Raw genomic sequence first — 20,337 nt, forward strand, 5'->3', positions numbered from 1 at the left:
CCAAGCTTGGAGCTCAGACCAACAGCCCAATCTTTTCAACTACTGTTTATATGGATAAGTCAAGAACATGATTGAAACTGTCATTCCTGTAGAAATGAGAAAGCTTAATCTGGATGACAAGAGTGAAAAAGATGGCGTATTCCATAACTGGATCCAATGATGTGATTATGTTTTATTGCTGATATTCTTCCTGTGGGAGGATTTTTAATCTCTTGCAAACCTGATCCAGAAAGCTGGATAACACTTTGGGGCAGATCTGGGATCTCACTTTGAGGTGATAGAGCAGAAGTGACAGCCCTGTCGCAACAGCATAAATGAGCACATGCAAACGGTTTGAGAATAACATCTGCCTAACTAATTGGGGAAGATTTTGTTTATAAAATCATGTGAAATTTTCCAGTACCTGATGGATCAGAATATATAATACCGTGTTTGTTCAAAAATAAGACCCCGTCTTATATTTTTTTTGAACCCTGAAATAAGTGCTTGGCCTTATTGCCATGTACTCAAAAGCCTGATTGGGTTTATTATCAGGGGATGTCTTATTTTGGGGAAAACCAGGCATATGACAAATAAAAAGATCTTGTTTCTTAATAAAAGTGAGCGAATATAAGTTCTGTTTGGAAAATTAAAGTCAGTGTCAAACTTTAAGGTGAAGGAGGATACTGCAATGTTTTGTTACAGCAAATGTGCAGGTATTCTTTTACAATGTGACAGATAATCTATCAAAAACATATGCTTACTTTTCTGCACTTACTATACATACCATTTCTGGAATTGTAATTCTGTAATTCCTCAAATGGTTATTTTTCCAGGGAGGGGCAAGATTTAAGTTTGTAATCTAAATTCAAAAAAGGTTACTGGTAATCTGGATACTAACCTGTCCTAGACCAGGCATTCCTCCTCCAAGTCGTAGAAGTCGATCCATATTTCCTAAAGAAACAAACAGATAGCATACCTAGGTTCTAATGTGTTTACCAAACTGTTCTCCATAAAATTCACCTTCAGTCACTCATTATGTCAAAAATATTGGTCGTAATTACAACACAACATCAGACTTCCTGTTAATTAACACCACATATTAATTCAAGAAGCTGTCTTCCATACTAATTAACAACTGCACTTTAAGCGTACTGATTTTGGGTATCCCCAGTTTTAAAAAAGATAAGCTTTTTTGTTTAACTCTTTTTTATTGCAAAATTCATTTATTTCCTCCTCTGATCCCACCTACCCCCAAAAAGCATCTGCACAGCAAACCAAAGAAAACTCAACACCAGCAGATTAATTTCCTTCAATTTATCCAGAACACATCAATATAAAAATAATTCAAAAGTGAAGATTTTTAACATCCTCATTAGTAAGTTCTGTGCTAATTAACTTACAGCTTGTCAGTTAGCATCAAAACTGCATGTGAAAGACACTGAACAGATTAGATTTCTGAATTAGCATCAAAAGCTTTTTTTAATGAACTCATTACACCAAAAGAACACCATAAAGTAAACATTAAATGCCTTTAGTTAAAATATTAAGGGCTACATAGTTGTTGCATATATCATTAAATATGAAATACTGTGGAAAGAAAATGAATCTCATTGCTGTTTGTTATATTGCTTTAATAGTAAAATATTTAACATGCAACATGGTAATATGACTGGAAACATTTTTAATACTATTAGCATGTCACCAAGTGCCGACTTCTGGATGAATAAAAACATCTAGCATTCCTCACTAAGACTGTGCAAATGATTTAAAGGAGCATTTCACTCAAATTGTTTGAACAGCCCAAGTCTCCACCATTGTCCATATTGGCTAGAATTGCTTGGAGCTGTAGTTTACCAACATCTGGCAGGTCCTGGTTACCACCTGTGACCTAGACTGAATACAATATTCAAGAGGGCTTTCCAAAGCCTTTAGGAGATGTTTCTGAAACAACAGGACAGAAGCTGCTCTGTGTGCACATCTGAGCAGAGTCAGTTAGGAGCAAAAGATGTAACTGCTGCTATGAAGTGCTTTTCATGAACTTTAATGCAGTAAGCAAGATGGCCTGAAGTTCTAGGTTAATATCTATCTCTAGCTACATGCTGCTCTCTATGTCTCTGGTCTTACCACATTATGTCTAACTGTAGCCAGGCAAAAGCAAAAGCTTAAAAATACTAAAGGTTTCCCTAAAGATTTTAAAAAAATTAGAATTATAATCATGCCCACAGGGCATAATCCAAAAGAATTCTCATTACTTTTAATTAAAGTTAATTACCTCAAATCATCATCAAGGATCCAGTTAATACAATGTGAATATAGGATCCAATTAATACAATGTGAATATTTTGGTAAAGATCAATCAATAAAAGTTAATTTTTCTTCATAACTCATGATCTGAACTGAGACTGAATACACAAATATTTACATGGCCCTTCTCAATATCCTTGATGCTAGAATGACATTTTTGAGCAATTTAAATAGAACTGCCACGAACCAGTTCATGTACTTAATTTTACATTGTACTCACCTGGTTTTCAGCTTTTTTCTATAATGTTTTTCCAGTTCTTAGTGAAGTCTCCAAATTTAGATGCAAAGTGAAGCTCCTACTAAACACAAGTTAATTAAGTTAATTAATCAAGATATCGTTCAAAAAACCTTCATTTTATATCCTGAAACACTGTTTCAACTCTAAGCAAACTTTTACAGTATAAGAATGTTCTATTAACAAAAGACAACCCAACCTATACAGGTAGTCCTCAACTTACAACAGTTCACTTAGTGACTGCTTGAAGTTTCAACAGCACTGAAAAAAGTGACGTGATCATTTTTTACACTTATGACCGTTGCAGCATCCCCATGGTCACGTGATTTACATTTGGATGCTTGACAACTGGTTCATATTTATGACAGTTGCAGTGTCCCAGGATCATCTTTTGCAACCTTCTGACAAGCAAAGACAATGGGGAAGCCAGATTCACTTAACAACCGTGTTATTAATTTAAAACTTAAGTGATTCACTTAACAAAATTTTACAACAAAGTTGTAAAATGGGACAAAAGTTACTTAACAAATTTCTCACTTAACAACATAAATGTTGGACTCAATTGTGGTCGTGAGTTGAGGACTATCTGTTCTTAATTTTCTATCTACTTCACAAAATATCAGCCCAATCTATCTTTAATTGCACCTAGGGCTACTCTACACTTAGGGCAATAAGCTGACTTTGTATAAATATACAAAAGTATGAAGGCTATTGCTTAACGCATTGTAAGCTGCCCTGAGGGCAGCATATAAATTAAAGCAAAAATAAATAAATAAATAAATAAATCACTTAACAATCACATGATTCGTTTAACAACTGAGGCAAAAAAAATGTAAAATGGGGCAAAATTCACTTAACAACTGTCTTGCTTACCAATTTTGGGCTCAATTGTGGTCATAAGTTGAGGACTACCTCTACACGTTTTTCCAAAAACAAAAAACACTCCCTCCCCAAAAGAAAAATGGGGTAAGTGGGATTTCGGCTATTACTTCTCCAATCTCTGTGAAATTAGAGAACTGGAAGCAAATACTGGAAGCCATTCTCCCTGCTTTTCCTGCTTGGGAGAAGGGAAGCAGGTCTTTTGGTGCCAGTTCTCTTGTATATAAAAAGATCTACTCCCCACCCCCCCAGAGGTTCAGCTGTACTGCAAGAGTGCCACCCAGTGATGCTTCCCCCCACAGTAGAGCTGCTCCCATCTTAGGCCCTGCAAGATTTAAGCCTGAGGAAACTGTCCAGCAATCAACTGTAAACCACTGAGATACATCAAGGCATCACAATTCCAGCACTCTTATCAGTTGATTGGTAGACAAATAAAATACACACACAAATAAAATAAAATAATAAAACAAAACAAAACAAAACAAAACAAAACAAAACAAAACAAAACAAAACAAAACAAAACAAAACAAAACAAAACAAAACAAAACAAAGCTATTCCTGGCAACACTGTTGGCAGAACTAGCAGCCTTGTGAGGAAGTCATAGTGAAACTACCTACAGCTTCCTGGCAGCATTGCCAGCAACCCTACATGGAAATCACAAGTAGCTCCACCATGCCTCTGCCTGCAGAAGAGCAGCTGGTAGCCCCATGCTGGAGCTGCTCTTTCACGGGCACCTATGGGCACAGCTTTACTCAGAAGTGCCTCTTTCACTCTACTTCCCTTCCCTTGTTGGAAGGTAAGTGGCTCTTCGGTGTTTTCCGCTCTGCTAGGGGAAATGGAGAGCTGGCACTAAAAAGAGGTTCCCTTCTTTCTTTTCCTCTACGAGACGTGTTGGGGGGGGAGGGGAGAATTTTCTGCCAATTCTCCAAATCCCATGGAAAAATCGCTCCATAGAATTGGAAATCTGACAGCTGTGGACCCATCCCTGAATCAACTGAAAGTTTGTTTTTTAAATCAATAGTCTTGTGAACCTGGAGGGGAGTTTGTGGTCAAATAGAAATTGTCTGAAATAAATTACGTTAATTTCTTTTTAATCATAAAATGTTGATAAAATTCTGTTTTGTGCATGTTAGACGAGTTAGACAAAGTTAATAAAGGCAATGCATATGTGGGTTTCTATGGAGAGTCTCAATCATCCAGGTCATGGTTGTCCCAAAGGTACTTTTCAAAAGGCAGCTGCATTTTCTTTTTTGTTTTTTTGTTCATTAAAAGCATTTTGCTTCCATTCCCCACCATTCAGTCAAAACTGAAGAAGCTTCTTGGATGAGAAGCAAAACCTTTTTAAGGGGAAAAAATCAAGAAAGTCCAGTTGCCTTTTGAAAAGCACTTTGGGATAAATGTAGGTTGTTGCTAGAGATGCAATTTTAAATTTGAAGTATTAACACATATATCAGTACTTGTCCTTGTGCCAGAGTTTGGGCTGAAATATCAGTATTGTTAACATAATATTGGAACAACCATTTGCTGCTTAAATATACTCTGTTCTGCTTAGTTATATCCAGCATTCAGAGTCATCCTGGGTTTTTCATGCATGGGAAATAGTCAAAAAGTATTATTATACAACACTGAAAGGAGAAATCTATTCCTAACTGCAGGAACAGATTGTTCACATCTACAAACCATTTGCATTACATTTCTCAAGACAGAATTTATAAGCTTGTTTTGTCCAGGTCCTGCTTTCTTTTCCTTGCCCCATTTCCCCCAATAAGATGGTTTGTTTCAAGTTAAGAAAATAATGTATGTTTTCTTTTCTTCCTAATTAGTTTAATGCAATGAAATATCTTAAAATATTGCAGAAAGGCAGAATGCAGAAAAATATGATGATGCTGAAGAAGACATGGGCTATTTCATCTTGGAGTTAGGTCTCTTAATATATGCTATGGGCAGGGTGGATTTGATTTAAATCGAGTTGATTTAGATCACAATTTAAATCATGATTTAAATCACTAGTAAAAAGGCTTGATTTAAATCAACTCGATTTAAATCATAATTTTTAAAGAGCAACTGTCATCTCTGCTACTCCTTTGACCCACTGTTGACTCACCGATAGTCCCAGTGGTGCAGAATATACAGCCTCATGCTACGTTAACTAAGTTCCATTTCATGCTGAATAAACTAAATTATTTATGTATCTTAAATAGAAAACTATCTTACGATATTTACCCCAAAAAATTTTTATTAAAATAAATTCAATAAAAATCAAAAAAATCCAATTTAAATAAAAAAAATCTGATTTTGTTGATTTTTTAAAAAAAATCATTGATTTTTATCCACCCTGGCTTTGGGTCAAACTTAAATAAACTTTTTTTAAACATCTCAGGCTATCATATTATAGAGCCTAAAAAACAAAATAGTTTCAATTTGGCAAATAAAGTTAGAGTTGTTTATTTAAGAAACACAGGCTATCTTATGTATTGATAAGTGGAAAATTCAATCACTCTGTCTCTACAATATAAGCTGAACTAACTGGAAAAGTACCATTCTTATTGAAGTCAAATTTATAAATTAAAATCAACATATTAAAACTACTAAGATATTTGTTTGTGAATTATTGAGGACTGAGTTCCCAAACATGGAAGAACAGTTGCCAGAAGAAACAGTGTTAAGCATTCTATTCTCCATTTAATTGGCATATTGTAATGTGGAAGATTCTGGCTTAATGTGCTGTTTGAAGCCAGACAGATGTATTCACTCAGAAAACTAGGGTATAAACAAAATAGGACTTAATGAGAGACATAAAATATATGAATGTGTATTTAGACTTTTGGATTTTTACTTAGCGTGTTATTTGAATCCCATTAATAATAAATATGGTAAATTTGGGGTAGATATACAGTAGAGCCTGTGGTCACGACCATAATTTGTTCCATAATTTTGGTCACAAACCGATCTGGTAGTGATCCGAACCTAATTTTGTAAACTTACTTACAAAAAAATGGTACGGAGGGGGAAATTGGCCACAAAAAAAAAATGTGAATTTTTTTGTCAGAACCCAATTTGGTCGTGGTCAGAAGCGTTCGTGACCGTGTAGTGGATGATTATCAAGTTTCCATAACTATCTGTTATGGAATGCCTTCATTTTTTAATGTTGAATGACATTTAATATTTTTACATGACAGATAATGCTGTTGAATCATCAAAAATTAATAATTGATGAATATGAGCATTAAAAACTGTCCGTGAACAGGACTTCCCAATTACCTTAAGCTTTTTACTTTTTAAATTTCTAGTTTTCATTATTCATCCAGTTAAAATATCCCAATTAACTAACACTTATTATGAAGGCATTCCTGTGTCAGACCCTAAGAGACAGATAAGAATGTAGTACAAAATTATCATTTTTTTAAAAAAAATCTTCCGAGTGAGCTATTTATTTGAAACAGACAGCTAATGATAGATTTTGGTGCCCAAATTTTGTTCTACTTCCCTCCTCAATTTCTTAACTTTGCTCCTTGTTTGTTCAGAAACAAAGTAAAACACATGCTTGTTACAAAAATGCAAATAAAAAACACTGAGGAAATTCACTTCATTTACTACTTTTAATTCAGAAAACTTTATATTTATATATATAAATAGAAATCACAAAAGATTTTTGTATAAATCTGAGTAATAAAAAAGTTACTTTTTTTACCTGTCCTAAATCACTGAGATGGGACAAACTTCACACAACGTACTCCAACAATAGCTGAAAGATAAATATATAATTGAATGTATATTAAAACGAAGCCAACTGAGTTTTAAAGTACAGGTACACCTTACTTAACAACAGCAATTGGAAGTTATGTTTCCGCATAAGCTAAGCAATGTGCTTGTAAAGCATAATGTCAAATGACTGTGTCGCTTAGCAACAGCAATCCCAGCAGTCTGTATAGCCATCCTTAACCAAAAATCATCAATGAGAACCACCTCACGATTTCCAGCTGGCTTTCAACAAGCACAGTCAATGGGGAAGCTGGCAGGAAATCTCAAGTCCTGGGCAGCTTGCAAGCAGGCTTGTGGGTGTGTGACTGTAGTATCATAGCACAAGCGCAGCCAGTAAGTAATGGCTGATGCTGGGTGAGGGTGAGTGACTACTGCAGGCGCACACTATGGAGTATAAGATCCCTGGGATCTCGTATTCCGTAGTTGAGATCCTTAGGAGAAAAAGTAGTGGGAGGGGAGCAACTTACAGGAGCCACCTGCAATTATTGACTTTGATTGTGGGAAGTTGGCAGAGAAGGTTAAAACCAGTAATCATGTGACTGCAGGACACTGCAACCATCATAACTTCAAGCTGGTTGCTGAGCACCTGGATTGCAATCATGTGACAGCAGTGGTGCTAGCACAGCCTAAATTTTGGGGACCGGTAATAAGTACAACTTGTTCAGAGCTGTTTGAACTTTGAATGGTCACTGAGGAAGTAACAGGTAACCAAAGATTATCTGTATGCATACAGGGTAAAACAGTAAATGGAAATGCTTTATTTTTTAATCCTTCAGATCTGTAGAACTGCATTTGCATTCTTACATTCAAATCTACTTTTTACAGCAGAAGTACAGAAAAATGAACAGAATTTATAATAATGGAGTTAAATATTGTTGTCACAGCAACAAAAGCAAAAGGCATCCAACAGCTTTCTTAGCAAGAATAACTTCTGAGAAATAACTAGTGAAAATATTATCTACTAAAATATGCTAAACGAACTACAGGTAGTCCTTGTGTTAAGACCATTTGTTCAAAGTTATGACAGCACTGAACAAATTATACTTACGCCCAATTCCTGAAATTATGGCCACTGCAACACCCCCAAGGTCATGTGATCAAAATTCAGGTACTTGGCCGTCCACCCAAACTTACAACAACTGTTGTTGTAAGTTTGGGTGGAGTAACTCCCACCTACCCATCTTCTCCCCCATCTCTACAATTTTGACCTCATGAACTCTGCAGTCCCTTAACACCTTGCATTTCATCACCCACAACTGACATTTGGCATCTTCTTGCTCCTCCTGCTGACCATGCATGCCCAGTCTGTCTCTTCAGGAGACAACCTCTGGCTGGGCAAGGCTTTATTCGAGTTTAGTAGCAGCAGCTACCTCATAAGAGGTGAGGAAGAAGGCCTTGTGTGGTCAGCAGTTGCTTCACAAAGAACCAGGATGACCATGCCTTGTTAGTAGCAGGAGCAAGAAGAGAGCAAAGATCACCTGGGACAGTGGAGCACAAGATGGCGGAGCCTCAGAATGCAGAGTGGCTGTGTGTTTATGCTGAAGGCTGGGGCAGCTGGGGCTTCCCGGGGGGACTGGAGCTTCCCAGGGTAACTGCAACTTTGTACTGCAGTGCTGGGTTCAACTGGGACATCCTAGGGTTTGTGCTGCATTGTGGCTCAGGGGCTTCTTGCAAGGCAGGGTAGCCAAGATTGGAAGAGATGAGGGAGGCAGAGAATAAGCACTTGGGGGAGCTGAGGGAGAGGCAATCCCCTACCTTGGCTTGGGGAATGGAGGCTTGGGTCTGGGAGGACCAAGCCTTGAACAGTTTGGATCAGGGTTGGTCTTCAGCTAACAACTGATGGGATTCAGTTAAAAACAGCCATGGGAACTGCCCGGATTGCCATTGCTAAGCAATAGTCACATGACACCGAGCTTAATGAGAGAAATGAGTCCTGTCGTAACTCAAAGATTATCTGTATACTGGACCTGTAGAAGCTGAAAAAATGTGAGTAGTTAACTTTGGTTTCTTCTATGCCAGCCTTCGATTTCCTCAAAATATTTACAAAAGAAATTATGTTTAAAATTTATATAACACCCAATTCCCAACAACTGTGGGTGGTCCCCAAGTAAACAAGGAAAAACAAGGAATAAAACAAGGAATAAAAGACCACAAACTGGACAGGAATAAAAAAAAATCCACACCACCTAAACGAGTCTTTAATCACTTCACTCAAGCCTGGATGAAGAGCCAGGCAAGACTACTCGAAATTTCTGCTGAGGCCATCTGCACCTTGTGGGGGAACCTAATTTCAAAGAACAGGTTGCCAGGCAGAAAAACTGACTTCTGGGAACCCAACTGATGGTATTAATTGAAGGAACCCAAAATGGGCTGATCCGGCTGGATCAAATTGGCTAGGCCCTATGAAAAGTGTTATTTATAGATAATGACCAGCACCTTGAATTTCACCTGAAAACAAACTCACAACCAGTGCAACTCACAAAGTATACCCATGTAAATGTATAATGTAGGAAGAAATGTATATAGCACGGATGTCAAACTTGATTGCATCACATGACATCATGATGTATCATGATCTTGCCTTTGCAGAGCTGGGGTGGGCGTGGCCTGGGCGTGATGCATCCGGCCCACAGGCCACCAGTTTGACATCCCTGGTATATAGTATGTATGTATACATATATATGTATACAGCATATCTGTGTGTGTGTTATATATGCGTACACTTTTGAGAGCAGGCAACAGAATTTCATTTTTAATGTGTGCCAGAGTGCCCACAGGAAAAAAATGACAATAAAAGTTATCTAAGCATTCCCATGCTACTGCAGGCAGCTCCACATACAGTACATTGCAGTAGTCAAGCTATGAAGTGACCAAGCTGCTAATCTGATGGGCCTCCAGATCCAGGAACAGGTGCAGCTGTCACATCAGATAAAGTAGTAAAAATGTCTTTCCCGGCTAGAGCTACCATCAAGCAGGAGCTATGCCTTCAGGAAGGCCCTCATAATGTTTTTGTTTCAGGTTTCTAAAATTCCTATGAGGAATACACAGAATGGGCCAAGGGAAGCGAACCAGAGTTGCTCAGCATCGGAAGAGTCGCTCTGAAGTCTCATAAATCCAAATAAGCCCTTTTTTCGGCTACAAGACCAAAGCGGCTGCCGTTTTTGTTTTTTTTTAATAGGGGTCCCATCACTCCAACTTCAAAGGGATGCAACCTTACCAGACTCTCTCAAACTTGTATGGAGGCCAGGAAGGCTCAAAGAGAATATAAGCTCTCAGCGAATTCAGGAAAAGTTCACTCATAGTTTAGGATAGACATCGCAAAGGTGCTTTTTTTTTTCAGGAGGCAACTGGACTTTCTGGTTTTTCTTTGAAGACGTTTCGCTTCTCATTCAAGAAGCTTCTTCAGCTCTGACTGGCTGACAGGATTCCTTCCATTCCCCACCATCCAGTCAGAGCCAAAGAAGCTTCTTGGATGAGAAGCGAAACGGCTTCAAAGAAGAAGAAAAAAACCCAAGAAAGTCCAGTTGATTCTTGAAAAGAAACACCTTTGGGACAACCACGACCTGGATGACTGGCTGAATCTCCATAGACATTTAGGGCGGACAAGTGCAGCCTCAGCCTGCTTTCATATGCCGGGCGCCTCTTTTCTCAGCCGCCTCAGGAGGAAGACCCAACGTCCCTCAGGACCAAGAAGTGTCCACCCAAACCGGGTCAAGATAAGGCGCCTTTCGAGGCAAGAGCTCCGTCCGGCTGAACTTTTATTTCTCCTCACCACCTCCGTGAAGTTTCCTCTTTTCACCGAGGGCCTCTCGCTCTTGGGATTAAAAGAAGGAGACTCGAAGGGAGTTTAAAGGCGCCGTCTCCTCAGCAAGCCTTGCTCCCGAACAAGCGGGGGGGAGGGGGAGACAGATAACCAACGGCCACCCGATTAAAAGGGCCGCCCGCTTGGAAACAGCCCCCTACGAGCTCCTCCACAAGCCGGACCGGCTCCCTTTCCTCCTACCAGCAGAGCCCGGCGGTCGCGCTCTCTCACCCCCTCTCAGCGCCTGCGTAGCTCGCACGCGGCCTACCTGTCTGTCGCCGTTGTGTAGTTTGCTGGAATCCCACTTCGCCTCGCCCCGCCCGACACCTTCCGCTCAGCCGGGCCGCGATGAATCAGCCCGATTCATTCAAACCCGGTGTAGCGTCCCAAGCACCCTCCCCAACACCCCGTGGAAATACTTCCGGGGCTAAAGAGCGACACCCGCTCCTACTACAGGCCCCGTCTTCCGTTGCTGTATTGACAGCCAATCGTATAACTCGAGCTGGGAATCCTAGCAACGAGTTGTCCCGCCCCGGCGCTGGGTTCTGCCTGTCTCGAGGCGCGCGTTGGAGTTGCTTCTCCTGCAACCTGAGGAGGCTGGTAGCTTTGGGCTTATTATGCTCTCTGTCCTTGTTTGGTTGTACTAGGTACGCAGCGGGTTTTTTTCCCCGGCACTGAATGTTAAAGAAGATAATATCGCTGGAATCCAAAACCAAGTAGTATTGCAAACCTTGATGCATAAACAGCAATTTGCAAATATCAATTATAGTGATTTATACACTGCCTTCCCCCCCCCCCTTTATAAGAATGCTTCCCTTGAAAATTGGTGTTGTCAGTACAGATAGTCCTCGGTTTACAACAGTTCATGTAGTGACCAAAGTTACAATGGCACTGAAAAAAGTGACCTATGGCCATTTTTCACTTACAAAATTTGTAGCATCCTGGCGATCATGTGATCAAAATTCACAAAATTGGCAACTAGTTCTTACTTATGACTTGCTGTGTCCCAAGGTCATGTGATCACTATTTGCAAACTTGACAAGCAAAGAATAGAATAGAATATAATTTTTTACTGGCCAAGTGTGATTGGACACACAAGTAATTTGTCTTGGTGCATATGCTCTCAGTGTACATAAAAGAAAAGATACGTTCATCAAGAATCATAAGGTACAACACTTAATGATAGTCATAGGGTACAAATAAGCAATCAGGAAACAATATCAATATAAATCGTAAGGATACAAGCAACAAAGTTGCAGTCATACAGTCATAAGTGGAAGGAGATGAGTGGTGGGAACGAGAAGATTAATAGTAGTGCAGACTTAGTAAATAGTTTGACAGTGTTGAGGGAATTTGTTTAGCAGAGTGATGGCATTCGGGGAAAAAATGTTCTTGTGTCTAGTTGTTCTGGTGTGCAGTACTCTAGCAGGGGTGAAATGTAAATTTTGTTACTACCAATTCTGTGGGCATGGCTTAAAAAAACTTTTTTTTTTTTAACTTTTCAAAGCATTTTTTCTGCAAATGCAAAAAAATGCTTTGAAAAGTCTCTGCTGATCAGGAACACAGTTGGGATCATCAGAGCTTTTTCAAAGCATTTTTTAAACCACCTCTTCCGCTGAAGAGGTTGCAGAAAAAAATGCTTTGAAAAGCCTCTCTGATGATCCCAGCTGAGTTGCCTAATTGTTTTAAAAAATGCTTTGAAAAGTCTCTCTGACGATCAGGCGACTCAGCTGGGATCGTCAGAGAGACTTTTAAAGCATTTTTTTCTGCAACCTCTTCTGAGGAAGAGGTGGTTAAAAAAATGGTTTGAAAAGCCTCGAGCGGAAGTTGTAGAAAAAATGCTTTTAAAAGTAAAAAAAAAAAAGCCTCTGATGATCGTGCGGCTCAGCTGGGCATGGTGGGGGGTGGGTTGCAGGGATTTTTGCTACCGGTTCTCCAAACCACCCACCGCCATCTCTACTGGATCGGGTGATCTGGTCCGAACGGGGAGCATTTCACCCCTGCTCTATAGTGTCATTTGAGGGTAGGAGTTAAAATAGTTTATGTCTAGGATGTGAGGGGTCTAAATATTTTCAAAGCCCTCTTTTTGACTCGTGCAGTATATAAAGTCAACAGGGAAGCCAGATTCACTTAACAACAGGTTACTAACTTTATCAATTCCAGTGATGCACTTAACAGCTATGGCAGGAAAGGTCGTAAAATGGGGCAAAACTCAGTTAACAAATGTTTCACTTAACAACAGATTGTGGCTGTAAGTCAAGGACTACCTGTATTGAAAAATGGTGGAGATGAAATGGCTATCAGGGAACATCACAAGCTGGATACTTTTATGCTCAATACAATGCTTTATTTTCACTGCACAGGGCAGAAAGCAAGATCTCAAGGAATTACACATAACAAAAAGGGGATGTGAGTGCCTTCCTCAAACTGGTCCATTGGCTGAGAGTTCTGTCATTTGGGGTAAACAAACAAGTGTGACACTTGCAGTTGAGGACATCCACACAGGTGGTGGAAAACTGATCCACAACACAGTACAACACACATCATGTAAGAAAGTCTTTAAATTATCTTTCAGCTTCTTGTTAGATTGTATTTTTTAAGTGGACCATAAATTATGTGCTGAGAATGTCACTGATGAGAATTAAATTATCTTGGAAATATAACATCACTTTCTGGCACTTACAGCAAGGTGCCTGAAGTTTCCACCTTTTCGTAACAAAAGGTCTGTTCTATGTTTATGCTGTATGGATTGGATTGACTGGGAACTGAGCCAATTCAGCATTTCTTTCTATTGAAAAGACAGTTTGTAACTAGCGCAATGGTATTATGAGATTCCAGTGTTTTACCCAGATAATCATCTTGATATCACAGCCTCTTGCAGGTGCAAGAATCTACACCCCACGTTCACTTGCCAGACAAGGGGCTTCTTATTCTTATCAATGGATGGAGCAATTCCAAGGCAGAAACTGATTTGCGTACCAAGCTGCTGCTTCCTTTGAGGTAAAGAAACATCTATAGACATACCAGAAGCTATGGATCCGAGTTAATGTTTTCAAGTATTTATGCCTCACATTTTCCTCAGCTTTTACATAATTATTCACATTCTCTGCCACAATGTTTATTGGCATTAGGGAGGGTATATGAAATATTTACAAAAATAAGGTATTCCATCTTCTACATATATAGCTATTCTTTATGTATTCACTCAACTGTACATTTCAGTGTGTTCATTCTGATGAATCCCAGTTAAGTCTGCTTGCATAGAATTATAACATTAGTCATATACTTAATCTTCTATGTTGGTAAAATTCATAAAGTCTAACCCTTATATACCATGTGATAATATTAAATACTGTATTAAAATATCTATGCTAAAAATCCTATTACACCAAAGTAGAGATAGTTATTTCCCACATTCTCAAATAAGCAGATTTACATCTAAAACATTCCAACAGTTATTTTCATCTTCATTTGATTTCATCTGTTTTTTTTAAAAAAACCTAAATTATTGTATCAGTTTTTAACTCTGAATTAATTAGAACTTATTATCTCTGGCTTGCAAAGTTCCAGTGGCCATTGGATAGCAGCAAAATTAGAAGTTCCATTAATGTATCTCTTTTCTACTGTCTACTGTAATAGTTGTCCATAGTTATATATCTTTGGGTATATATTGGTCACCACCTTTAAAGCGCTCCATGGCTTAGGACCGGGGTATATACGAGACCGCCTGCTGCCAGCAACAGCCTCCCACCGGCCAATATGCTCCCACAGAGAGGGGCTCCTCAGGGTGCCGTCGGCCAGACAATGCTGACTGGCGACACCCAGGGGGAGAGCCTTCTCTGTGGGGGCACCAGCCCTCTCGAATGAGCTGCCTCTTGAGATTCGTCTCATCCCCGACCTGCGTACCTTTCGCCGCGCCTTGAAGACCCTCTTGTTCCAACAAGCCAGCGACGAAGTGTCATTCGTCGTCTTCAGGCTGGTGTTTTCGGCTTTGTGCTTCTAGGAGCAATGTGTGATCGCAACTGTTTCTTCCTTTTAACTGCCAGTGGGGGTGTGAACTGATTGGGTGGGAGCTTGGCTGTGTTCTGATTGGGTGGAGGTGTGTTCTGATTGGTTGGGAGCTTGGCTGTGCTCTGATTGGATGGGGGTGTGTTCTGTTTAGGTAGGGGCTTGGTTGTGCTCAGGTTAGTCTGAGTTGCAGGGGGATTTGAGCTGGTGAGCTGCGTTGCTGTTGTTTGGCTTCGCGTTCGTGGTCATGCCACATCTTCATGATGGGTATCAGTTTGCTTCATGAATGGATTGGAGGAGTTTAAAGTAGCTAATGATGCAGCTGTGGTCTGGCTTCTGCTTTGTGGTCGTGCCTCATCGGTGTGGATTTGGGTTTGTTTTTTGCGTGGATGTGTGGTGGTGACATCAGGTGTGGTTTTTGTGAGTGTAGGTCTGGTGTCATTCTTAGTGTTAGGGACTCGTTTGTCAATAAGGGCGGGTTTCCAAATGGCTGGTAGGTGGGAGGTATCATCTCGTTTATTCATGCTGTGTGGACATTTTTCTATCTCGATGGCTTCTCTGTTATTCTGTTGTTAAAGTCTTCAGTTTTGGCGATAGTTCTGGTCTTTTTAAAGTCAATTTCATGTCCTGTGGCTCTTAAGGTGCTGGACCAGGGAAGAAGTTGGTTCTTCTTTTCTGACTGAGTTCTTGTGTTCTTCAATGCGTGCATTTATTCTTCTGTCGGTTTGTCCGATATATGTGGTGGGGCAGGCAGTGCATGGGATTTCATATACTCCTTGATTTTCTAACTCAATTTTGTCTTTGGGGTTTCTTAGGATGGTGGATATTTTTCGGTTTGTACAGAATGCTGTCTTGATGTTGTGTTTGTGGAGGATCTTGCTGATTCTGTCTATGGTGCCTTTTATGTATGGTAGGAGGGCTTTGCCGTTTTCTTGTTCTCTGTCTTGGATTTTAGTGGGGGTTTCTTTTTGGATTAGGTTGGTAATCTTATTTCTTTGGAATCCGTTGGATGTTAGTACGTTAGTGAGAGAGTGTAGTTCGGTTTTTAGGTGTTGTTCGTCAGCTAAGTGTTTTGTTCTGGAGATGAGTGTCTTGGCTACGGAGTTGATCTGTGCTGGGTGGTGGTGTGAGAGTGCGTGCAGATAGCGGTTTGTGTGTGTTTTCTTCTGGTAGATGGTGTGTCCTAGGGAGCCATTGGATTTCTTGTAGACTAAGACATCCAGGAAGGGAAGTTGGTTGTTAGCTTCTGTTCCATGGTGAACTGTATTTTGGGGTGTAGGCTGTTGAGGTGTGTGAGGAAGTTGTCCAGCTTTTCTTTCTTTCTTTCTTTCTTTCTTTTTCATGAAGCAAACTGACACCCACCATGAAGATGTGGCACGACCACGAACGTGAAGCCAAACAACAGCAACACAGCTCACCAGCTCAAATCCCCCTGCAACTCAGACTAACCTGAGCACAACCAAGCCCCTACCTAAACAGAACACACCCCCATCCAATCAGAGCACAGCCAAGCCCCCAACCAATCAGAACATACCTCCACCCAATCAGAACACAGCCAAGCTCCCACCCAATCAGTTCACACCCCCACTGGCAGTTAAAAGGAAGAAACAGCCGCGATCACACATTGCTCCTAGAAGCACAAAGCCGAAAACAAGACATCCCCTGATAATAAGCCCAATTGGGCTTTTGAGCATATGCGCTAAAATAAGCCTCCCCCCGAAAATAAGCCCTCCCAAAAAATATTTAAATGCAGAGCTGGAAATCAGGTAAAATGGCAAGAGGAGCCCCATCTTGCTCCATGCACCCCAAATTAATAAGACCTCCCTATAAATAAGGCCAAGGACTTATTTTGGGGTTCAAAAAATATAAGACAGGGTCTTATTTTCGGGGAAACACAGTATATATCACTACTTTAAAGAAGTTCATAATTGTGGTATGGAACCATAAATAATAGAGTTGAAAGGGAACTTTTAGTTCAGGCCTGCACAACTTGTAGAGGGAAAAAGAGCCACCATGGTAAAAAGAATTGTGAGTCACAGTGGAATACTGGTGTTGATCAGCAATTCAGTGACTAGAACTCCAGAGGCAGCATTGGAGTGGGGTATTGGTGATGCATTGTATGTGCTCAGCAGTATGTTTTTTGGAGTAGTGAAGACAGAACCTTCTACGGTAGCAATGTGGCATTTGGCAGTGGTGAATTTATTGATGTTTTGAAAAATGCCAGTGAAGCGCACAAGGTTGCTTGGTAGTCTGTGATCCATATGTTGCACAGGTATGCTCTAGTCCATTCCATCCAATTTCTTGGTCAGTGCAGGAACCACAGCTAAAGCATCTTAGACAAATATGGCTGCCTAGTCTCTGGCTCAACCCATGCATGGAAGGGAGCCTAACACCTCAATGGGCAACTGGTTCCATTGTTAAACTTTATTTATTTATTAAATTTATATAGTCGCCCATCTCAATGCTGCAATGGTGGGTGGTTTGCATTACTAGTGGAAGAGTCTATCCAAAGCAGAATAGAATGGATTGTTGCTTCCCGTGATTTCGGAATTATACTTAGGTTAGTACAGACTAAAATTCTCCTTGTCTTTTTTGCAGCTCTGCATTGCTGCTTGTATTCATGGTTTGCAATCAACTATTATTCCAATAACTTTTTTTCCACTTTTTTCATTACTAATCAAGGAATCCCTAGTCTTATAAGAGATTTGGACTTATCTCTCTTGAATTTAATTTGATTACTTTCTGCCGATTTGTTCCACATTAGCATCAAGGTTTTAATATTTTTTGGAGTCTTAACTGTCTCACTCAACTTTGTATCTTCTGTGCGAGTCTGACAAACATTTCTTCTACCTCTTCACCCCAATCATTAATTACTCAGTATTGATTCTTGTGGAGCCCATTTGATACTTTTCTCCAATTTGAGGAGAGACCACTGATTAAATCTTATTGAGGTGGATGTTTGAGTTAGCTATGGATCTACTTAATTGGCATGCCAGTCACACTTCATTAAGCTTACTAATTATCATCATGGGATACTTTGCTCAAGTCAAATTATATGATATCTATAGTATTCTTACAATCTATTAAGGGAGTTATTTAATTTAAAAGTGAGATAAGGTGACACTGCAAGATTTATTCTTGACAAAAGTTCTGGTTATTATTGCACTGTTTTTAGGTGTTTATAGACTGAACACCTCTTTATAAGCCACTCTAGAATTTTCTCAAGTATCAAAGCCAGATAGATTGGTCTGTAGGTTGTTGGGCTTTTATTTTCCCTTCTGTGAAGAGAGGGGAAAGATTTACTACCTTCCAATCATATCCTCCAGGATTTCTAAAAGATCATACCTAAGAGTTTGGCCAGACCATCTGCTACTACTTCTATTATTCCAGGGTAGAATTCCCCTGGTCCTGGAGATTTAACCTACAGTAATTCAGAGAGGTGTTTCCAAACCCTGTTTCTATCAGTCTCAATTTTCAAATTTATTTATTTATTTATTTAATTTATATGCTGCCCATCTCACAGTTGGAGTGACTCTCAAATTTGTCTTTTTTCCCGTCTTCACAACTGCCTAATTTTATGGAACCTACAATATTTTTGTTAGAAAAGAGTAAACCAAAATAGAAGGCTTTTCTTTGTTATTATTTGTTTTCTTAATTGAGCAGCTGGAATACTAATTCTTTTGCTTTCCTGACACTAACTCTATAGTTTGGAGCTTCTAATCTGTACTCTTCCTTTTTGACTTGGCCAATTTCCCATTTCTTGTATGTGTTCTTTTTTTCTTTTCGGATGCTAATGAAGCTTCTTATGTACCCACATTGGCTTTCTTTACTGCCTCTATTTTTCCTCCTCTCTCAATTTTGCTCTTATTATGTCTCTCCTTTAGCATTCTGATCCATCTTGAGATCCTTTCTCCCATTTGCTTCTCATAACAACGGCATCAGCAGAGAGATCAATCAGCAGGGATGCACGGGAGGCAGAATGATAAATGTACTATTGTGCCATTGTGATGCAAGCCCCACCCCTTTTGTATATGCGTTGTGATGTCCCATGCCAGTCCCATAGGGGTGAAGCTAGTGATGTGTTGGCAGGTAGCTCATTCTGATAAAAGCAGCAGGATGCTGTGGATCCCCATATGTTCTACTTATTATTGTTCTGACATTATTAAAATCTATTTGAAGTCCAAGATATGATCAGATTTGGTTTCCCTTCAAATCAAAAACTACAGAATTGTCGGTTTCTACTTTGTCAAGTATGTCCTCCCTGTTGTTGAGTATCAGATCAAGAACAGCTGATTGTCAGGCCAAGGACAGCTGATTAATCAGCTAATAGTTGATAAGAGGATTCTAGATTAGGCATACTTTTCCATAATTGAAATTGGCTTGATATGGTAGGAATCTGGAACTGGAATTGTTCTCCTGGATAAATGGAAAGATCCTTCCACGGTCCCAAAATCTGTATCTAGCAACAATCTGCCAGATGCATCTGGGAAGATTACAAGCAGAGTATCATGGTGATAGCCATCTGTGATGATCCTGGCTGCTGACACAGCTACTGCCAAAACTATTTTGGGTGATAGCCAGCAAAGCTCTCCTGGAAAACAGCCAGAAAAGCTGGTTCATTTCACACTCTCTCTATACATTATCTGGCGATGAAACCTAGCTCTCCAATTTAGTTAACAATAGCTTGGACAATTTCCTGTAAATACAAATACATTAGTAGTCCTAGAACCTAGACGACTACCTAGATAGAAGATATTTAAATCAAATATTCCATCTTCTTGGGAACCCACAGTAGAAAGGGAAATAAGCTAGCTACCTGAGTCTGGTAGCTATTATTTGCCCAGCTGTACTATAATTGATTCCAACTGTGACATTATGGTTCTGTTTCCCGGAAAGGAAAATGGTTTTTTCCTAAAATAATTTATTTTTAAAACGGGGAAAGTTGAGAAGGATTTGCTGCGAAGAAGATTATAGAGACAGATGTGGGGGGGTTTCTGTCCAATTTTTGGGGTGAGGGGTCATCTTAACTTCAAGTGACTTTTCCATTCAAATAGATAGAGTTTTGATAAGGGGTGTAGCTGTGGTTGTGGAAAATCCACTGAGTTTAGAAACTGGAGCATTGAGCTTTTTGGTCTGATACTGGAAAAGGATGCATTTTTTCATGTTTGGGTGACTACCGAATCTTCAGAATAAAATACCTAGTGCATTGGACACTACCTCACTGAGATAATCATTCCTTTCTGTAGCCAATAGCAGCAAGGTATTATTTAGACTTCGTTTTTCTTTCCAGAAGGTACCGGTATATTTCTGTAGGGATACTTTCAGGTTTGAATAGCTTTTAAGCATAATTTTCAAGGACAACCT

General features: G+C 39.7%; 2 protein-coding genes across 3 annotated transcripts in view; both read right to left on the reverse strand.

Moving 5' to 3' along the window:
• Positions 1–11,376, reverse strand: part of PSMD14 (proteasome 26S subunit, non-ATPase 14) — a 63,793-nt gene extending 52,417 nt beyond the window's left edge. Inside the window, exons 1-4 of one of the 2 annotated variants that reach the window (XM_070956977.1) lie at positions 11,234–11,376; positions 7,093–7,146; positions 2,507–2,582; positions 881–933 (exon numbers count right to left, since the gene is read on the reverse strand). In XM_070956977.1, the coding sequence (XP_070813078.1) occupies positions 881–928 (48 nt within the window). In that variant the 5' untranslated portion in view covers positions 929–933; positions 2,507–2,582; positions 7,093–7,146; positions 11,234–11,376. Of the gene's footprint in view, positions 1–880; positions 934–2,506; positions 2,586–7,092; positions 7,147–11,233 lie in introns of both variants that reach the window. The other variant, XM_070956976.1, reaches the window with a different exon arrangement.
• Positions 11,377–15,016: 3,640 nt separating this feature from the next.
• LOC139327220 (ataxin-2 homolog) lies at positions 15,017–15,497 on the reverse strand (the record flags this gene model as incomplete). The annotated part of the gene is given in 2 exon segments (XM_070956978.1): positions 15,017–15,064; positions 15,066–15,497. Coding segments are annotated over 2 exon segments (480 nt in total), but the record flags the coding sequence as incomplete, so codon positions are not given.
• Between the last annotated feature and the right edge of the window lie 4,840 nt (positions 15,498–20,337).

This window comes from Pituophis catenifer, unplaced genomic scaffold (assembly GCF_029215685.1).
Source record: "Pituophis catenifer annectens isolate HBS135680 unplaced genomic scaffold, rPitCat1.0.hap2 SCAF_1, whole genome shotgun sequence".
Taxonomy (NCBI): domain Eukaryota; kingdom Metazoa; phylum Chordata; class Lepidosauria; order Squamata; family Colubridae; genus Pituophis; species Pituophis catenifer.